At 37.6% G+C, this 22,145-nt stretch overlaps 1 protein-coding gene across 6 annotated transcripts in view; it reads left to right on the top strand.

Annotated features, from left to right (window-relative positions):
* The window catches only part of ZNF423 (zinc finger protein 423), a 382,482-nt gene that overhangs the window by 244,354 nt on the left and 115,983 nt on the right, over window positions 1-22,145 (top strand). For 3 of the 6 annotated variants that reach the window (XM_019505676.1, XM_019505681.1, XM_019505677.1), the window contains 2 exons: window positions 1,084-1,168; window positions 11,461-11,550. In XM_019505676.1, coding sequence (XP_019361221.1) covers window positions 1,084-1,168; window positions 11,461-11,550 — 175 coding nt within the window. The remainder of the gene's footprint in view (window positions 1-1,083; window positions 1,169-11,460; window positions 11,551-22,145) is intronic. The other 3 variants (XM_019505680.1, XM_019505679.1, XM_019505678.1) reach the window with 1 other exon arrangement.

The raw sequence follows: 22,145 nt of genomic DNA, 5'->3' as shown, positions 1-22,145 counted from the left end.
AGGGGGGGGGGGGGGGGGGGGGAGTTGTCTGCCAATGTCAGAGAAAGGGAGAGAGAATTGGGGGTACAGAAGGAAGAAGGTGATAGAACAGAGAGGTGTACAGAGGGGATCACTGGTGTGGCGAAGGCCGGGAAAGTGATTATGCTGAGCCAAACTGCTTGCTGCTGATCCCCCCCCCATGCAGTAGGCTAGATCCAGTCAATTTGGGGCCACAGGCTGAGCGCTGCTCTTCTAGTTTGTGTGTTCATTTGCAGTGATTGACCCTCCATGTTAGGCATGCAGTCCCGAATTCATGTTTTATGTAATTTCTGCAGCTATACCAAAATTTTAGCATTGACATTTTATTTCCGTTTAACTTGGAATTCTAATGTCACATGCATTTTAATATCTGTAACTTGTTCCTTGGATTCCTCTCTCTTGAACTACCAGAGTACACACCACTGTCAGTCTGAGAATGAGCCCCATTTTCCTTGTTTGAATAAATGGCTCATGTAATTGCTTCTTCACACTATCTCCTGGTTTCTGCAGCTAAGCCTCATTAATATGACATTGTGATGCAGAAAATCCGCAACAGACTACGTATGGAAGCCATTTCTCATGGTAATAATGGATTTCCAAGATTTCTGTACAAAATGTTTTTTTTTCTTTGTCCTTCATTATCTCAAGGTGTAATTGGTGTTCCCATTGCATTTTGAGTTTTATTGGAGTACGGTAATATTTTTTCTTTACAAAGTTGAACTTTTTTTCTGAAAGCAGACAGATTTCCTTTACCTGCACAGGTATATCTACATCAGTGCTTAAACTGTTATGAATAACTTGATTATGTGGGAGAATGTTATGTACTTCACATTGAAACCCTCATTTAGACTGCCATTTGATATTTTGGCCTTGAGATTAAAGCCTGCTGCAAGTCGGATATTAATTACAGCTTGCTTTATCCAAGTTTGGTACCTAGTTTGGGATATACAAGCTAAGAGGGAGTAAGAAGGAGAAATTTTAAGCACATAACTATCAGTTTTCATAATTACATTTGCTTTATGCTACAGTACAGTTTTCTCTAATCTCTTTTTGGTTATTAAACAGAAAAAGACCTATCAGTGCATCAAGTGCCAGATGACCTTTGAGAATGAAAGAGAGATACAAATCCATGTCGCTAACCATATGATTGGTAAGAAATTATTTAAACCAGGCTACTCACGGGCTACTTGTTTCTTGTTACTCTTTGACATTCACTATTTTAATTGATTGTTAATATTCATGCTGTTACATTTTTTTAACGTTCAAGGCAAATTATTTAGATGTAATGACTCTTCACTTCAAAGCTTTTTAAATGTGTGGTTACAGAAGTGTTATAGCTGAGCTTTTTCCCACCCTTTTGAATCCTCTTGTACCATTTTCACTTATATTAAAATCAAACTTTTGACAATGTCTTCCATTTTATAGAATAAATTTCCCTCAATCTGTGTAAAAAGTACTTGCCAGTTGTCAGCCACTTAGGAGCAATTATGATTCAATTTTGCATGTCATGACATTGAATAGATTTAACTGCTCACATTTTCCCAGCTATATGTAGTGAATTCCTGAGGCACATTGTCAAAACAAAATGCTTAAAAAGTTATTTCAGTGCTTTCCTTTTTTCAAGCTGTTCTGGACTTTAGAAAGTTCAACTTTTCAGATGTTCAAATGTTTTAAAAAGCAATGCCTTGCTGCTTTCTAGCACAGTTCTAGCATAACAATCTGCAGTAAAGTGTTATTGTAATCTGAAGGGTTGTATTTCTGTTGCAGCTGTATGATTGCTTTTCTCACAAATGCAAGGAACTATTTTTCCTATCTGTACAGATGTTATAAATAGATGTGATGGCCCCTGAGGTCAGTTTATTTTGATGCATAGACCACAGAAGAGTTTCTTACACATGTCATTCTAAGCATATGTTGTATGAGATCCTTTAAGGGCCCTACAGTGCACTCCACATGTCTCATATGTTCATATGCAGCATTTATCTCTGAAAAACATGGATCTTCTTAGTTTAATGGTTATCCTTGAACATTTTTACATTTAGGAAACTGTTCTCTTATATATAGCTGCATAATACTTTTATTATCTTTACATTGATGTATGCACAAATATCAAAAGGAGAATTATAGACTGACACAAAGACTTTAAAAAGTCTCTACAAATGAAGAACATACAATCAATCAAATGATTTCCATAGTAATGCTAAGCAGGTGTTTCAAGTCAGTGTCAGGTAGGTTTAGATGAAGATACCTAAAAATATTTGCTTTTTTAGCAGGTGTTAATATAATCTCTTGTTTGCAGGCTTGGAGGGTGAGATCCTTGTTAATTCAACCATAGTTATTTCAAAGTTTCCCCAGCCCTATTAAGAAACTTGAAAGAGAGAAGTATCTCTAGGCAAGTTGATATGAGCCTTTAACTTAAGCTGTGAAACAGAGCTGGGTAATCAGTGATCTCTAACTAAGTAGTTTGTGAGATTTTGATATTAATATCCTGTTTGATCACAGACACAAATTATTTTGTTCCTTTGGAAGTAAGTCACTTCCTTCAAAGATGTATGTGTACATACATACACAATCTTCATATATTAATTATTGAATCACTAGGTACTCGCTGTTTGCAGTTATACTAGATAATATATATGATAAAGTGGCAAATCCTATACCAGAAACATTGGGAACCATGGTTGTAGTAGAAGACTACTGAGAACTCAGAAAAATGTGGTGTCTCCTTTTGTGAGAATTGCAAGTGTTAGTTCCCCAGAGTTTTAAATATATGTAGGTTACAATGCAAAATTCAGAAACCTGTAGAGAATAATAGGTGGATGATGGCTCCATTATGGATAGTGGATTTATCTTGTGACAAGCGCTAGATCATGCCAAGACACAATTTCATTTTACCTGAATGGATCACATCCTTGAGAAAATCATGGACTTGGAGAAATGACATTTCTTAACTTTCTTTACATGAGGTTTTTGGGACATCAGAAGGGCAACTCTGGGAAATCAAGCTTCTTCTCTTGACCTATAGACTCTGAACAACCCCATGGGAGTCTGACTCTATCTTCCTGAGGAGGCATGACTGCCTTAGAAAGTGTGCTGTTAGTGAGTTCCCCCCTGGCATTTTGCATTTTGCTGAATGATATTTAAGATGAGGAATTGCAGGTCATTAGCCAATAACTCCTGGTTTTCAGTGCCAATTGTGTATTGAAGTAGCTGCTCTTCTGATCTGCTTCTAAACCCTAAAACCCAAAGCCAAGTAGCCATACTATTGCAATTAATTTTGTTTACTTCTAGATGCCACAGATGAAGTAGGCATATTTCTCTTCATGAGTAAGAATGCCTTACTTTCTTATAAGTAATGCATGTGAGAATTTAATTTCTTCAACACTGGTCCAAATTGGCAGTGTCAGAAAATAGCTTGTGTCTGATAGCTGTTCAGAAGCCTGCAAGAAGCATGTTGGAGATTTTTTGGAAATCCTAGGGGACCCAAATCCATATGGCAAAAACCACCAGCATGATTGTTTAGTCTAGTTTGAGGACTTTAAATCAGTGTTGAGAGTTAGCTAACAGTCAGGACTGAGGCATACTAGTGCAGCAGTATGTCAGGCAAGCTTGTACTGCTGCTCACTTCACTGCATCTGGTCAATGGCTTAATCATCAGATTTGTCAGTCCAACACCTTTCAGCGACACTAATTTTCTTTCCTTTTGCACCCGAGCACACGCCAAATAAGTGCATGAAAAATGGCTTCCTACAAGCAGCTAAGCAGAGGTGTTCTTTTGCAAATAGCTGTCAACAGTGTGATTCTTACTTTGAGACATGACATCTCTTAAATATCTGCATCTATAGAATGATTAAAGAATTATGTTATTATGTTTTACATCCTAGTTTTAAACAGTGCCAAATATTGCATCCAGTTGACTTGGCTGCATGTCTCTCCTCAACCTTTTGGCTGTACAGTCTGGAGTTAGAGGCCCTTCTTGTAATGCACTGGGGAAGACATTTCAGAGTAGTATGCAGGGAATTTTCAATGCTACTCCTACACAGTTTTGAAAAATTACTATTCTGCACTCTAGCACTTCATCTTTTGTAGACAAACATAGAAGTATATTGGGTCCTATACAGAGACCCTAGAGATTGAACAGACTAGATGCGACCCTGGAGGAGGTAGAAGGTGAGTGGTTTGTTTTATTTTAACTGGGGCCTGTTGGAAAGCTTTTAGTAGCAAAAGAGGCCTCTTTAGTCATGGTTACTCAGAAGGAATCTGTTTAGCAGTGTTTTCAGCCAGGCTTTTTGGGGTGGAATTTTTAGAGAACAGAAGGTCTTTGAAACACTCCACTGATTGGGGATCCTTTGAAATGTTTTCATCGACAAGGAAGGGGATCCCTCTTTGAAACATGTGCAGGCATTGGGGAGTCCACCCAGGAGTATATCAAAAACTTTCAGTAGTTCTTGCTGCCTCTGTACTGCTTACCTCCTATTGTGCTGACCTGACAATGTTTAAAGTGTTTCCCCCTTATCCCCCACCGACCATTGCCTGTGATGTTCAGTCTTGCTAGATGCCTGGGAGGATGGGCATGCTCAGCCGCTGGCTCTATGGGGGGGAGGAAGTGAACAGCCATGTCAGCAGCAGAAATCACAAAAGCCTCTTAATAGATCTTTCTCCTGTGGTTGAGGGAGCAATGGGGCACTTGAATAATCAATAATTTGGCCTCTCATAAATCCTTGCCTCATGTTCATGACAAAATATTCCACCTCCTGGAGTTCTATGGTATGTTCTATTTAAGTAGTTTTAAATGTCACTTCATTTTGTCTTATAAATTAATGTAAACATTTCAAACATACCATACATAGAGGAGGACACACTTGGAGAAGTGTCAAACAACTGTAGTGCTCAGCACCTCTGTGGGTTTCTCCCAGTGTATTCATTCATTTGTTTTTTGCTACTTTGTGATGAAGTGTGTTCAGCCAATGCAGTGGGCACCATTGCCCACTTTTTCAATGCAGTGGGCACCATTGCCATCTTTTTCAGTGCATCCTCATGAATATACAGACCTATCAGGATATTCTAGTGACATAAAAGGTCTTGATTAAAGCTCTAATTCTGTTTGATTTAGGTCAAGGGTCTTTTCCATTTAATGTTCAAGAATTTTTTCCCCAGTGCTTTCAAGAAAAAAATAACTAACTGTCTCTACCCTTCTCTGTGAGAGAGTCTCCTGGCAAACATGCACTAATACTGGAATAAATTTATGAAAACTCCAGTATCATCTTCCAGAGTCTACTGGGTCAGTATGTGGGCTTCAAAGCTTCTCCCTGTACATGCTATCCATGTCAGCCACTTCACAGTTGAGTGTTCCTACCATTTCTTTTTGTACATATGATGTGGTGAACTGAAGCATGTTCTAATGGTGTTGTTGAATTCAGGTAACAGGATCTGAGACATCTGAATAACCTTTACGTATATAATAAGATGCCTATATAGTTATCAGAAATAAGAACAAATAATTCAATGAACTTCAGAGACCAAACCCAAAGAAAGAGGATAATAAATAGAAAAAGATAGCAGCTCAGAAAACTGTTTGCACTTGAAGAAGTTATTAATTGTGAGATAAATATATCACAGAGATAACATCAATAGGGTGGGGAAAGGATTTGAAAGAGTGCTGTCAAAAGTGAAACATAAGTAACGTAATCAAAATTCTGTATCTAACCACCTTCTGGAGCATGAAACTCCTTATTTAATATTCTGGCTAACAGCTTGATCTTTCATTTTATTTAGCAGATCGTGGTTTTCCTAGATACAACTAATAACATAATTGTCTTACCCGTGTGCTATATGTATTTAAATATTGGGATTTTGTAATGTTGTCCATCACTCCCGTATCTGAATGAATATATTCTTTGTTAATATTAAACGGATGTAGCTGCAAATCTGCAGCATTTATAAAGCTGAAATTATTGGCCTTGGAATCTCCCTTTAGGTTAGAAAGGTATTTGGACAGTTAGGACTTGACTCTGAAAAGTACTGTGAGCTCTCAAATCTCATCAACTTGTGATTTGAGGATGGGTAAGACATCTCCGGATTGGACTCTTAATTAAATATTCTTTGTTTTATACTAAATAGTAGGACTGTGTGAAGCTTTGGTCGCTAATTTGATTCGGAGAAGACTCAGCCTGATATGGCGGCCAAGTCTCTGAATCCAAATCGAATCAGGAGACCCATTAATCTCTCTGAATCGAATCGGAAGCCTCCAATTCAATTTGGAGAGATTCAGAGAGATTTGACTATTCGGATATAGATACAGCTTTATATGTTTTTTTTTCTGCGTACCACGGTACCAGGCATAGCTTATAAATGCTAACATGGTGGGGTAGATGGAGCATGCCACAGGAATGCTGGGGGGGTCCCCTCTGCACTCAGTGGTGGACTGGAAGTGGACTAGAAATACTTCCGGTGCACTTCCAGATCTGCTGTGGAGCGCATGGGGGACCTGCCCCCCAGTTCAGTGACTGGTGCCTCCTGGGTCTGGAGAAGCACCTGGGGTCCCCCCATGGCCAACTGCCGAGAAGGAGGTCCCCCACATGCACTTGGCAGCAGACCCAGAAGTGAACTGGAAGTAGTTCCAGTCCACTTCTGGGTCCACCACTGAGCACGTGGGCCCCCCCCCCCACTCCTGTGGGATGCTCCATGCACCCCACCATCTCAGTCTTCATGAGCCACACCTGGTACCTTGAGGTGTGTAGAAAAAACATACAAAGCTGCGTCTATGGCCGAATCAGTGATTCTCCAAATCAGCATTGAATCTTCAGATTCAGATTCAGCTAAATCGAATCAGGACAGTGATTTGAATCAGTGAATTGAATCGCTGTCCCCCAAATTGGGCCAAATCCAAATCCAAATAGAATACTGCCAGCTTCGCACACCCCTACTAAATAGTACTAGCTAATGTGTGCTGAAGAGAAGGCACTGATCATTGTAAAGTGTGTGGTTTTCCATGTACACTCTTTGTTAAAACATATTACTTGAATTTTCCTTTACTTACATTTCCAGAATTTTAAAAGGTTCTGCTTTGTAAAGAAATTCTTCCCCATTTAGGTAATCTGCTCACAATGTGTCCAGTGACAAAATTCTGATTCTTTAAGGAAACCCTTAGCATGCATATTAGCTAAGAAGTATATGTGGCAGCAGAGATGATGACATTGTGAACTATTATCTTGGTAAATAGCTTTTGGGCCTTAAGGCAAATAAAAATGTGCCAGATTGTTTTTAAAGCATTAAATGCAAATTATCAACAAGAACATATTTCTGGACTCAACAGTTGAATGTGTGAATTAATTATAGATGCATTAAGAACTCATATATATAAAACTTTCATGTTTTTAAAGCCTATTTCAAGTAGCTGCTCTTTTAATTCACAATGGAAAGTGCAACAGCCTATTTGTTAAAGTAATATTTTCTTTCCGCGTCTAATTCTTTGCGGATTTTTTTTAACTAAAAAGGGTACTGGAATCCCATTTTATGAAAGCTGTCTTCTGTATAAGACCTGCTTGAGGAAGAAAACCCCAGTATGTTTACTATGCAAATTTAAACCTCTATTGCCATGTGTAAAACCCTGGATCTGTATGGAATCCTGCTCGCATCAGTAAAGCTGTATGCACTTGCAGAATTCTGTCTGCATAGAGTTCACTGCAGGAGTGGGACCTTACAATGCAAAGTGTGTTACATCTATAAATCTAAATGTAATTGTATCCAATTTAAAACCCCTGATTTGTGATTTACAGTAATTATCTTCTAATGTTAATAATTTATGCAGGCAGTTAAATGACACTATGATGGGCAGGGTACATATACATAGGTTTTGTGGGTACTGCTCCATATGTCCAGTTTTGGTGACTGAACAATTAAATGTGTAGTCTTATTGAAGACCAGGTCCTATTACTTTTGTAGTCAATGGAAAAACTCCTTTTGATTTTATCAGGCAAAGTGTACTGGACCCTAGTAGAATCCCCTGTGTAGTTGTTTTCCTATTTTAAAACTGGCTCCATAAATTTATATTTGAACCCTCCCTTCCTTTTTGACTCCTGTAAAATTTGTTGTCTGAAATATTAATAACTTTGTCACCCAGACATACAGTGTAGATATCATCCCATGCAATGTTTATCTATGCATATTTGTTCATACAAATAACTCCATTTCATGAAAATGTATTTTATTTTGCTTGTTTATCTACCAGGAAGGAAATGGCAATTCCTTTAATATATTCATTCACATTTTCCTTTTGCATTTTTCATTTAATTTACAACTTGGGTAATAGTAGTTCAGTTTTCACTGACATTTTTATAGCTGCTATGACAACATTCCTGTTTTGCATGATACATGCATAATCGGCTGTGATCACAGTTTTACATTGTTTTCATTCTTTCCTGTGTTAAGATTCCTTACAGCCCTCCATCCCAATTTTCATATGCAGTTGTGATTACACCTGTTTAAACATTTTCCTGGTAGTTTCATATTTATTCATAAAGGGGAGCAGTTGATAAAACACCTTTTCTGTAATCAGTCTGAGTTTTAAAAGTGTGATGTTTCTTCAAAGTTATCATTACCAAGCATCTCAATCAATTCACAGCCTTTCAACATCTGTTAGCTAGTGTGGCAAAAATGACAGTTTCCAGTAAACTGGTCTGTATAAGCTGTGACTTTTTGATACTATAACTTGTTTTTCATGTTAATGACATTATTAACTTGGAAAATTATTGCACTTAAAAATAGCTTTATTTAACAGCCTGCAGAGATATTTTCTGCCTGTTTCTCAGATAGTTGTACAAGTGGGCACACATCTGTTTGAATGTAAGTGTGCACATATATCACACAACCTCTCTTCACCAATCTTGAAGCTGGAAAAGAAGGTAAGTTTTTACCAGATGGGATTATAGTTTTATCTCCAGATGGCAAAATGATTCCACTCCTTTCAAGGAAAGAGGTTAGCACCTCAGTTTCTCATCAGACCGTTCTGCATCCCATTTTAGAAACAAAGAAAGAGAATCTTCCTGTAAAGTTCCTTCTTTTTCAGACTTCCTCTTTTTTAGACCTCTAGAGTGATACTTTAAATAAATCTTCTGTTTTCATATGAATTTGGTATGTTTTTTGGAACATTGTACCAATTTTGCATGGATATAAAGGTGTTTGTGATTCTTTAATAAGCCAATTAACAGTTTCCTTTGGAAGAAAGAAGATAATCCCTTTTATCTTTTGCCAAACAAATAGCTTAATTTTTAAGGATCATGTCATGAAAAGCTGCTAGTTAGGTACCAATTCTATGGTAGCAAGTTCTGTGCTGCTTCTTCAAATATCAGCAAGGAATGGGAGGGAAAGGAGTGATTATTGGTGAAAATTGAAACAGGGTTTGGGTGGTCTTTACTTTGGGCAAAGTTATAAAACATCCATAAATCATTTGTTTACCTGTAGCGACGTCTTACCAATGTTCTGGTTTTCACTGTCATTGGAAGTGGGAAAAGAATCTAAATGAAAATCGCTTTCTTAATAAAATACATGTGAAACTTTTGTGTTTCTAAGCACCCACACAAGGAGTGCATCTAAGTGAGGGGCAACCAGGGCACTAGCCCTGGATGCCAATTAAGTGAAAGTGCCAAACTGGTGGTCCCCAGAGAGTCTGCACTGCAGAGTCATTGCAATTGGTATACAGGGAGCCTAGGTTGCAGCAAGTAAGACTTTGCTCCATGCCCCCCTGCTCCCTCCCTCGCAGTCTGCCTAGGGCATCAAAAATCTCACTGTCCCTCTGACCTGCACTAAGGTCAGTGAGAGTCACAGGTGTTCCAGACTATGGAGCATGAAGCCCAAAATGTTATCTTCTATTCTTCTCCTATGGAAAGCCTCTGGGCCTGAAGGTTCAGCATGTTGAAACCTGTCCGACTACCAGACAGGAAAAAAAAAAAGTTGCCAACTAGGTAAAAGACCAGGTAAAATGTACCTCCCTTGACTTCAAAGGGAAGTAGTTATCTTCAACAAAAGTTGAAACAAAATAATGCTGCAACCTTTTAGGAGATTCTAAATTAGGTAATTAAAACAAGAGTTTGCCCATTTAAAATGGTCATTAGTGAAAGTTGCATTCTGTTACATCATAGCAAACAAGTCAAATCAAGTACAATCTTTCTTTCCTTTTTCCGGGGCTAGAATATTGTTTCTATCCTTCTGCGTATTCAGTTTTCTTTTTTACTATAGAAAGAAATTTTCAACAGCATGAGTTTAGTGCAGAGTATTTTTGAGGTATGGAAAGCCTTTCTATTCTTTTACAGATTACTGTTGCAATACAGCTTTTTTGTTCACCGTTTTCAAGCAAAGAGGACTAGCTTCAACAAATACAATGCTGTGTGTGCTTGGTTGTTTCCATTTCAGCTTTTTCTAGGAGAAGCTTCTTGTGGGTCAATTTATTAGTAATTTTGGCAGCTTTAAGGCCTCTTCAGGGAATTGGGTGATTTTCCGTTTGCATGTTTTCTCTTGAGGTCATCCTCCCTATGGAGAAGTTATTCTATACTGAGCTCTATATATTGTTCTAGTTTTAAATTGGTAGTTTCAATTCCTTTTAAAGTTCCTTTATTAAAATAATGTATAGTTTTTGTGATTATAGTATTTAGCTAGGAGGGTTGTAGTGATAGCCTCTGTGTATTTTCATTAGAAGCTTGAGAATGATTTTAGTATGTAACTGTCAGACTTTCTTAGAGTAACATCAGTTTTTAAATGAACCAGTAATTCTGTTGGTCTGCCTTAATCAATCCACAGCTCTGTAAGAGACACTTTTCATCCTCTGAATGTCAGGCAAAACACTGACTCTTACCTTTAAGGAAATGACACTCTTTTGACACTCAAAAGCATTCTTTGTCCTATTTTTGGTATCTAGGGAAAGAAAGAAACAATGTTTCCAAATACTTCTTCCTGTACCAGAACAATTTGTGCGGCAAGATTTTGATCTCTTGGTATTGAATATAGTTTATTCTAAAGCTATTCTCAAGTGGAATGTCTTTTTTTTTTGAGAATTAAAGAAGTAGCAGCTTGGTCTGGGCTGCATACTTCTGCTACGCACCATAAACTTTTGCAGTGAATGCATTTAAAATCATAGCATCTGTCAACATCTATTGTCATGTAAAGGTAAGGCTCCATTGACTTTTTCTGCTGTAAATTGCCTTCCTTTATGGTGAAGACTTAATTTCTTTTTCAACTCCTAGACTGGTGAGGAGGGCAGGTATAAAAAAAAGAGTAATTACTCGTTGATGATGGTGTTTTCCATAGTCTTCCTCTTCACCAACACACTTTTTCCACCTATTTCCATTTTCTTTTGTTTTATTGGAATTAATCTATGAACTGATGGGGTAAATGAGGTGCTGACCTCATGGGGAGGAGTTGAGTCTTTTTACCTCCTGTTTCCTGTAGGTGCAGCCCAAACACTATACGGTCAGGTGTTACCTTCTTGTGCAGCTCCTGGATTGGTGGAGAGGAGAACTATGAAAGATGTTGTTGCAGGTAGGAAATACAGAATACACTGAACTCTCTAAGTGTATAAACAGTTAAGTACTTTAGTAAATCTTACTGCATATAGAATTTAACCCTGCATTAGATACACATTCATGTGTTGCCTTACATATTTTTTCATATTCCAATCAATGATCAGGATCAAGCCTTTTGAACCTATTATAGTTTTTATAAGGAACCTGCCTTGTGTTGTACTTCCAGGGCAAGATTCTGGACATAGGCTAGGTACAGACATTCAAAAAGCCCAAGGCAGAATCGATCTAAGTTACACATTTTTTGTAAGCGGCATAGTTTAGATTGGTAGCAAACAGAATGCACATTCACCCTTTGTGGGGGGAAGGGGGTTTGCAAATCTTAGACCAGGTTCCGCCATTTTTACATGTGTCTATGTGTGCCGAGGTTCTGTTCTATTATGGGTATAGAACAGTTCCTGATGACTTATACTGGTAAAAGTGTAATGTCTGTACCTGGCCCTAGTTAGGCTGGAGCAAATCTGGTGACTTTAGATTCTACTTCAGCATAACTGAGGGTATGCTCCAGTTAGTATAGAGATACCTAAGTAGCTTGAGTGCTGGAAGCAGTCTAGCTTTGGTAGCACACAGCTCTCTGCTACTGGAGCTTGAGTGCTTCTGGTACTTGAGCTAGCTTGGATATCACCATAATATATTGCCAATTACAGGGTCGCAGTTTGAATGTATAATTTAGTTCAGTGTGTTAAAGGGTCAGCATCAACTAACCATAAGCAGCATATCCTCAGTTTCCTGCACATATCTGTTATCAGTATTTTCAGTAATATATTATGGGGGTGTGGATATATGTTTTCTAACTTCATGACTGAGTTGCTGCAGAGTTTTTGATAGTAAGTTGAGTGATGAAACATCATGCAATAAGTAGTAACTGGATAGTCCTGAATGGAGCTGTGGCCACAAGTCATTGCCTAAAAGTGTGGAAGAGAGATTTTAGGACAAAATGTAATTCTCAAGCTATTTAGAGACTGTGAGAATAAAATATGCAGAGGAACTGTGCTTTAGTGGATTTAGAGTTTGTGTTCAATATTTATCATTTGCAAATAATTTAAAATCTCTTAAAAGATATTGATAGGTGTGTCTTCAGTTATAAAAAAATGTCAGTGGAGAGATTTTATTTTTGGAGGAATAACAGTAATGCACTAGAATTATAAATTTACACTGATTTAAACATTGTACTTGAACAATTTGAAGTTCAGAAAACCTCAGTGACATATATGGTGAATAGTAGCAAGTTAATTTCTCTTTAGTTAAAATCTAAAGAGTTATATTAGAAAAAGTGGTAAGAAAGCTTTTTAAAAATATAGGAATCTAAATAGGACATTACTACTGAGACTTAGCCCCCCCAAATTTTTTAAAATATGATTTTTAGAAGAAAACGGCAATTTAGCACTTTTTTTGCTATTACCATAATTGACAGAGATATCTTAGCCTGGAGTTTAAGCTAAGAAGTTTGAACATTTTTGCTTAAGAGTATTTGTATATCTTAAATGTCCAGTAGTTTTTTGTTTTTTTGCCTTAACAAATGTGTAATGAAACCACACTAATTACATATAATCAACCTAATAATACAAAAATATTTAAAAGATACAGCCCAACAATTTGAATATGTTAATAGGGAATTGTTAAAATGAAGTATATAGATTGTAATAACTCTTAATACTTCCTTCAAATCTATTTTTATTTTTCTTGTCGATGGTGGAAGTGCTAGCATCTATTGTCAAGGCCTTATTGATGACAATTTCCAGATCTTAGCTAACAGGTTATTTGGACCCATTACAGTGTGGGTCCTGTGTATAAGCACTTGGGTCCTGTGTAAAAGCACTGAGCCTCACATGCCAAAAACTTCTTATGAAATTGTTGATGGAAAAAATGTACTGCACCTACTTTTAAACCAAAATACATGGTTGTTGTTAAGTATTACTGCCAGACTGCTCAATACTGCTAAATTCAGATATTCTGGAGCATATTGTAGAAAATGATCATAAACTGCCCACTCATGAGTGATTTTAGTTTTGTGTAACTGTAATCCCTGAAAGCTGAAAATGTTCCTGTAAGTTTCATGTGTTTTATACATTCTTGTAATACAGTTCTGGAGGCCAAATTTGAAACAATACATAATTTTGGCTTGGTTACTTTTAGAGTTATAGCTCTCTATGCCTTGGTTATTAACTCTTGAAAGTTAAGATTTTGGTTTTCCCTTTCAGTGGAAATATCCACATAAGACCATTAACTGTAGTGAGCATAATGATATCCCTCTTGCATCTTTATTCTTATTTAAACAGGATTTATTAAGGGAAATCTTGTGAGACACTTGAGAATATGTGTATATGTGAATGAAAGGGCTAGTCAAATAGTTTCTCTGTTTTTCTAGGGGGTTAAACTGGGGAAACTGCTGTCATTTGCAGTATCGGAACATGGCAAAACCACATCATCATACACAACATTTTCTTTGGACAGCAGTATTAAAAATGGCAACACACTGTGAAATCCATTAACAGCAAAACATGTTAAATTCAGCAAAATGCATCTGATGTGGAAGACTGAATAAGAAATTATAGTTTGAGTTTCAGTAGTTGGTTATCAGAGTGTATCTTGAATGAGCAAAAATTGTACTGTTTTGCACGTCTACTTTTTAATAAATATAAAACCCCCTTTTGTCCAGGTCCAAGAGCTTGCAGGTGCAGTTTGCCATGCCTCTAGTAAAAGTGAGTACTGTGCTTTCAGTTTTAAAACCAGTGCACATCTATGAATCTATAAGTCTTAAGGGAACACTTGCATTCTGTGAGTGAACAATCAGGGAGAGCCTGATACTGCAATTTTTACTCACAAAAGCAGTCTCATTTGCAGTCAATAAAATTGCCTACCTGATTGAGAACCGTCAGTGTGAATGAATATTCTAAATTCCAGGGTTAGAATTTAGTCAGGTTGATTTTCCCCCCACATACACCTTGATCCTGGAGACCCTTACTACTGTGTGTGGTTCAATAGATTTTGGTAGGATTCTCACAGCAGCAAGTCACTTCTGAGGGAAAAGAGCAAATTGCAATTTTTTTTAAAGCCTTCAAAATATATAGTGTTCCCACTGATGTCCGTGTAGGGTAACTAAGAAATGTGATTCAACAGGATGGGTTTCCATTGATGAAATGGGTACGGAAAGAAAGACAATTGGGTAGGACAGGGTGCTCTTAAACAAAACAACTATATTAAATTCAGCTGTAATCAGAAGATAAAAAGTCTAATGGGGAAAATATCATTTTCAGACTTCAAAGCCATACTCAGCTATGAATGGAGAGTTTTTAAAATTTAATGACCTAAGCATTTCATTTGAAGAAGACAGAAGACCATTCCTTCCCATGCCAAGTAAATGTGCCTGTGACTGTATGAAGGCTAGCACTAGCAAATAGAAATTCAAGCAGACTGTCATATGGAGTCCAAATATAAGATGACCCTGAATATAAGGTGAGTCCGCCTAATAATTAGATTCTGTATATGGAAAATTTATAAATTTGTTAAAAATTTCCAGGTATAGAATCTAATTATTGGAAGTTTGCTTTGAATTTGTCCCTCTCCCACTGCTATAGCATGGAAAATAAATCTGGGGGGTCAGGTAGCTCCTTTACCTTCTGCCCCCCCTCATCTTCTTTCCCCTCCAGCCCCTTCCCCCTCTTCATATTGTCAGAACCTGTTCTCCCTGCACACATGGAAGTGAGGGGCAAATTTCAAAATACTGGCTTTGAAATCAATATACCTGTAGTAATTTGCATATAGTACCCATAGATTTAGTTCATCTAGAATCGATGCATTTTACCTTTTACCTGAAACTGCTTCACGTTTTAGTACAGGTACTCCATAAACACATTTTAAGCAGGGCTTTTGTACCTACTTGTATATAGTGCAAACTATGCAGGATATCAGTCCAAAGACAAAAGTCTCATAATTTACCGTACCATTCATTGGACTGGGCCCCAGCAGAGTCAACAGGACTTCAAGCCATATTGACCCCACAGCTCAACACTGTTCAGTGTATGTGTGTACTCCATATACTAACCCCCCTACACAAAAGATCCATGTGCTAATTAATCCTCCACTCATGTTTGGAACCAGGTGTTCCTGTCATGAGTCCTGGGATTCTCCAAAAATTTATATGCAGATAAGGCACACAGCAATTTGGTCTGGCTCCAGCTTATGGAGATTGGGGCTACACATAGACTGAGACAGTATACAACAGAAGGATTCTGCGTGAACTGACTGGGGCTCTGTTTGGTGATGTTTGCCAGATATTTAAGGCTGGTGAAGAAATAGAAATCATTTGAAATGGGAAAGAAAGGAACAGCCCAGCTGTGGGAGTCAAAAGGAAGTCCTCTCTCTCTCTCTCTCTTTCATATGACATTTTAGGATTACAACATTCATACAACATTCATAGATTATATCTAAATTTGATAGACATTCGACTGCTTCAGGGGTAGCTGCATGGATTGATTTTAGATTGTCATTAAATGATCTAATTGGGCAATTGATCACAATGTATTGCACAGTCTGAAAAATCACGTCACAGTCGCAATTTGGACTCTCTTTGATTCCCCATTTATGGAGTAGATGTCCACATTTTCCATGAAGTGTCTGGATGCAATTCAGAGAGGACCAAATTTTTTTTGGTAGGTCAAATCCTGGCTGGGGAATTGTAAGGCTGCTAACAATTTATTTCTGTGGCAGGTTGGTATTTGCCCAGGCTTCCCTCCATTTTTCTTTGATGCTCTTGTTATCATCATAGAGCTTCTAGACATATTTCCCTAAGGGTTTAGCCTAGATTTAGCCAGATTCCAAAGGGGTTCTAGATTTAAGCCTATCTGGTGCAGGCATAGTGATGTCCTTATTGACTAGGGGATTTGGGTTACTGATGGCCTTAATACTAATAGTATTCCCTCATGCATATGGCATCGTGGTGGAGCTGTGGGAGAGCAATGTTCACTCAGACTGGAAGCCATGGCAATGGCATACTTTTTAACATTCCTGATATAATCCACATAGCTGCATTTAACTGTGTATCAACGAGCTTTGTGTGCGCGCTTTTGTTTCAGACTGGGGAGCAATATTCTTCTGCAGAAAAAGCAAGTGCTAGAGTGGCTGTTTGAAGCATGGTTGCATTGACTTCCCACATCATTCTGGCCAGTTTATGCCCAAGGTTAACTTGTGCTTTTGTTTTTTTAGCAACATTCTGTAGATGTTCACAAAAGATGAGACTCCAATCAAAAGTTATGCTGAGGTATTTTAGGAACTTCTTATGCTTAACCTCTTCTCCACAGAAAGTGATGGCAAGTTTCTGGCTGGTGTGTGAATAGATGAAAAGGCATGACAACAGTTTTCCTTGGATTTGGGCAGAGTCTCCAATACGGAAAATATTCTTCAAGTAACTTGGAGTCTTCACAAAGATCTGTCTGGATTTCAGCCTGGGTCCTTCTTTGAGCAGCAGGTGCCAGGTCATCAGCATAGCCAAATTTCTGACTGTTGGTGACAGGAAGATCACTTACGTATACATTAAAAAGGCTGGTGCAAGCACTGATCCTTGTGGGAGACTGTTATTTAGTAGATGGATTCTGCTGACAGTGTTCCCTAGATGGACATGATATCACCAGGTAGGCAGGTGCATTCATAAGAGATGGAGGGTCTGCTGGCACCTTATGACCCTTTACACCTTCAGCAGGAGGCCATCTTGCCATATCATGGGCTGCTGATAAATCAGTGAAAGCAGCTCCTGTGATCTCTTTGCACTGGTACCTGACTTCAGTATATATAGTGAGCACCAGCATTTGGTCACAAGTGCTGTGTCCAGGGTGAAAGCCAGCCTGTTCAACTCGTGTAAACTTCTTGGAGATGGAAGACATCTGAGCCAGTAGCATTTTTTCAAGAAGTTTATACTTCATTCAAAGCAGGGATATAGGGCGGGAGTTCTTTGAGAAAGTTGAAATAGATTCAGTGTAGTGGCTCACCATGACTTTGAAAAGAGTCGGCACTAAGGGGGACTGCAGTCAGTGGGCACTACCATTTATCTTATTCAGGTGGGCTGCACTAACCCATCCTTGTGGTAGGGTCCTATCAGTATGTTTATTTGTTGAATATGAGTCATATGTTTTATAGTCATACTCAGTGTTGGCTGTATTTAATCAACTTCATAGTTGCATTCTGTTACTGAGTATGTGTTGCTTTTGGCAGGAGTTTAATGACAGAAAGGGCATGTCTACATGTGACGTACGTAGTGCCTGTGGGCAAAAACTGTGATGCTGCAGCTATGTCACTATAGTGACGTGTTTCCTCAGTATAGTGCATTGCTATGGTGACATGGCAGCTAAAAATAACAATGTGCCCCATGCATGGCACAGTATGGGCTGTTACTGCACTGTCATTTGGTACTTCCAGAAGTACCAGGAGGAAGTACCAAATGATGGCACAGTAACAATGACGCCATAGGGGCACGTGTATACGTGCCCACAGTGTATTTAATGAGGTTTCCTTATACGAGACTGTAAGATGAAGGAACTTTTTCCCTGTGCTGATTGGGGGAAGAAACCTCATCTTGCATTTGAGTAAATATGGTAAACTACTTCTAGTCAAATTTCAGCATATTTAAGCCTTAACATTACAGACATCAACTGTTCTAAAAGACAAAAAGATGCATTCACTAAGAACATTACAGCACACTAACCCTGAGCTTCTGACACATTGGTTTAGACTTCCTATTTGCCTTCTGGTCTGAGTTATTGTTGATGTATATTAGTTCCTAGTGGTGAAGTGCTATTCACATGCTGTTCCTCTTCAATCAGGTTGAATGTCATTTAGGGCTTGTTTCCTGTGTAAGAGCACTGGAATTTCTTGCTTCAGTTCCTGTTTGTAGTGTTAGTTAGCTCAGCCTCTTGCTCTTTTGCCAAGCTGGCAGAGCATGGGGGTTGACTTCCTGTGCAGATGATGTAAAAGTGATTCTGTGATTCTTCCTCTGCAGCCATTGGGAGATAAAAGCCAGGACTTTGGGGATTGTAAGGGGGGAGCCAAATTATATTTATAATATTAAAGTGAGTGCATTTGTGGTTTTGCCATTCTCCAGGGTTTTTCATAAGTAGAAAAACATGAATTAGCATTTTCCATTTCCATATATTGACTGGAAAAATAGCCTGCTCTCAATTAAGACCTATAGCTTTTGGGATGTATGCAACAATTTTATAAAATATTTACAGCAAGATTTGCATTTTACATGGTATTACAGTTTTTCTTGTGTTTAGCAGAAAGGGCTCAGGCCTAAGAGAAGAAATACATTCAGTGTACTGAAAGGGAAATAAATCTAAAATTAGATTGTTAGTATTCAAGATTATAAATGTCCAGTGTTGACTGTTGTCCCCAGTAATTATCTAAGGTCGATTTTTGCCAACCAGCCATTTGTTATATCATCTTTAAGGACTAGAATCACTATGCAGATCCATTACTTTCCTTTTAAAAGCTGGCTTTGGAAGAGACTATTTTGTAGCTTTGTGCTAGACAGATAAGTAGAACATTTTTTTTCCAAATGTAAATGCGCACTGTAAAGAACATAGCTATTTCCTGGATAATTTGCAGTTGTATATTTTATGTTAATTTCACCGAAAATATTGCACCCCTGCCAGGTTTAGTAGAGGCTCACTGTGATATGAATAATTTCTAGCGAATCATTTTTTTTCTTCATTTAAGATTTGGCACCTTTTTAAGATTTTAATAATAGCAACAAGGAGGAAGATTTAGAACAAGTGAAACATTAGAGCCAAAGAAATTCACGTTGAGAGCTAATGTAAAATAGCAAGAATAATTACATGGAAAACAGTTTCCACAGATGTTTTTGCTTGTAATGTAATAACTATTTACTAAACTGTTTATTTTAGGCCCTTAGTTTACAATAAAATATTTATACATTCTCTGCTGTAATAAAAAATATTGACAAAATAGTATAGAGATTTTAAAAAGACAATTAGTATTTTTCTGTCTAAAATGTGAAGACAATAAAAGTTGTGTGGCTTTCTTTCCATGCATGGCACTGGGAGGTTTTGGGGTATTAGAAACATAATTAGGGGTTTGAATGCTCACTTTTGAACTAACAGATGAGATATTGGCACATATAAAAATTGTATAAAGACTGATGAGAACTGTGTCTTCATTCTAACAGAAAAACCTAATCTTGCTCTTGGAATGTTAAGTAATAAAGCTACCTCCCATATAAGCAAAATGTCTGCATTATAAGCAACACGCAAGTACAGGATGATAAAACCATAAAAAAATGTCCTTACTCCATTTATATACTTGCTTATATGTGCTAATACCTTAATACAGTACTGAGCTTGGGAATTTGTAGACTTATAAATCTGGTCAATATGCAGCAATAACATGATTAATTGAAATGTTATTTGCAAACATTTACTATGTATATATATATTTTTAACAGTGAATATATATTTATGCAAGATAATGTTAAAAAGCCTTACAAACTCTATTGTGTATGCATAGTTTCATAATTAATATTTTGTGTGTGTAATATATAGCATAAAGGAGCTGTGTTTTTAGACTTCCATGGTCCTGCGTATTGAAATCTTTAATACGTGTAAGTAAGTATTCCTTAACATAGAGCATCTTTGCTTACTTATCTCCACAAGAAGAAAACTCTTCTCTTTGGAAACAGTTTTCCATTCCTGATGGAATATTTAAAAACTATCAGAAGACTATTAGACTACTACATCTTAACAGGAAATGGTTTTGGCGGGAAAACAAAACAGAACACCACCATCTATAGGTTGTTAAGCAAAGATGACTAAAGCTATCACCTTTGGTCTAAACATCAGCAAAATTTTAGAGAGAATTAACATTTAAACCCAGATTTAAGATTTTATAGTTGACTCTTAAAACAAAGCCATATGCCCCAAATTTAGGGATTGGAAAGGATCAAAATTTGGATTTGAATCCATATTTAGGAGCTCAGTGTCTGCTTTCAAGTAGATAATATCCTTGGAGTTCTCTGTTAGTATATGTGTGGGCTTGATAATTGGAGAAGGTGCTATATGGATTACAACAGGCTTCTGAAATAATCCTGAAAATTTAAAATTTAAATATGACTTTTGAGCCCTTCATCTTGGCAATTGTTGTTTATGCAAAAACTAATATTTTATTCACCTGTTAAACATTATTTGTTTTGGGTGAGTGAGCAAGTAAAATTTTGTCATGCTGGGATACAGTATGCACAAAACAAATGAGTAGTAAAGAGCAGAAAACGGCAAGCAGGAAAACTAAAACCAAACAAAAGAGGGAGCTAAGAAATCTAATATGCTCAGTTCTAAGACAGGATAATCATGGCTAACAGATGTCTCCACATTCTCTGTTTTGTCATAAACATGCATTTTTTTCCATGGCTGTTTTGTATAGATGTTGCTGTGTGTGTGTGGTGCATGTGTGCACACATACTGATCCATGTATGCTGTATGTAAAGAAAAACATAATGTCTCACTCTCTCTCTCACTCTTTCTTTCTCATATATACCTTCTCCCAAATACCACCCTTCAGAATTTAATCAAAACCACTTTAGTATAAGGGTCTTCTTGACTTTTTTTTTAATGAAATGTGAGTTATTAATATCTAAAATTAAGTTAAGAACATGCATAATACAGTTGACTAATAAGTGCAGTATTTTTAGTAGAATAGGACAAAGTTTGGTTCTTGGCTTTTAGCCCTTTGGTATTTTCCTGCTTGTGAAATGTTGATACATTGCGGAGTGTTGCCAGGTTATGCAATTATTTTAATACAACTCCTTTTGAGTCATCAGGCAGCCATCGGGTCCAAAGCTTGTGTTAAAGCAAACAAAGGAATTTGAGTTTGGAAGTCAGTATTGCTTTGCACACTGTATTTTTTCAAGGACTGTATTATTGTGTAAGCTAATGATTTTGTTTTTGAGCTATATTCTCAAGGGCATGGACACCCAGAATAATCTAGGATGTACTTTTAATACTGACCTTGTGCAATGTTATGCCTCTAGTGGAAAAACTGGACTGGCTGCCAGTGTTGGACTTTCAGATTAACCCGTCTTTCCTAGGAGTGTTTATTTTCTGGTGCTGGATGTATTAGTAAATTGATACCTATTACCTATGTGTAAATTAGTTTAAATGAACATAAATTAGCCAGTTCCCTTCCCCAGTGCTTTTTAAAAGGCCATTTAGTGTTTATCACAGTAGAAGTCATTATCCTTGTCACTAATTATGAAAACTGAATACATCTGCCTCAGTCCTACCCTTCATTACACGGGTGCAGATCACCTATTTCAGCCATCATTTTGGGCACTTACTCTTCCTCCCAGGTACCTGTCTGTAATGTCAGATGTCATAATGAGGAACCGGTGAGGAACCTGTAGCTTCTCCTTAAAGGCGCAGGCCAAAAACCTCCACCGTAGGACTCCCTTGGTGTGCAGATCTCTCGTTGACTTGAGTGGGAGTTTTGTGCTTGTACGTAAAGCAGAAATGTGAGAGGTGACACCCACCATGCAGATCTGCGAGGCGACTT

The sequence above is a fragment of the Gavialis gangeticus genome, unplaced genomic scaffold (assembly GCF_001723915.1).
Source record: "Gavialis gangeticus isolate Ggan-Ray unplaced genomic scaffold, GavGan_comp1, whole genome shotgun sequence".
Classification (NCBI taxonomy): domain Eukaryota; kingdom Metazoa; phylum Chordata; order Crocodylia; family Gavialidae; genus Gavialis; species Gavialis gangeticus.
This window is presented reverse-complemented; position numbering and strand designations above follow the sequence as displayed.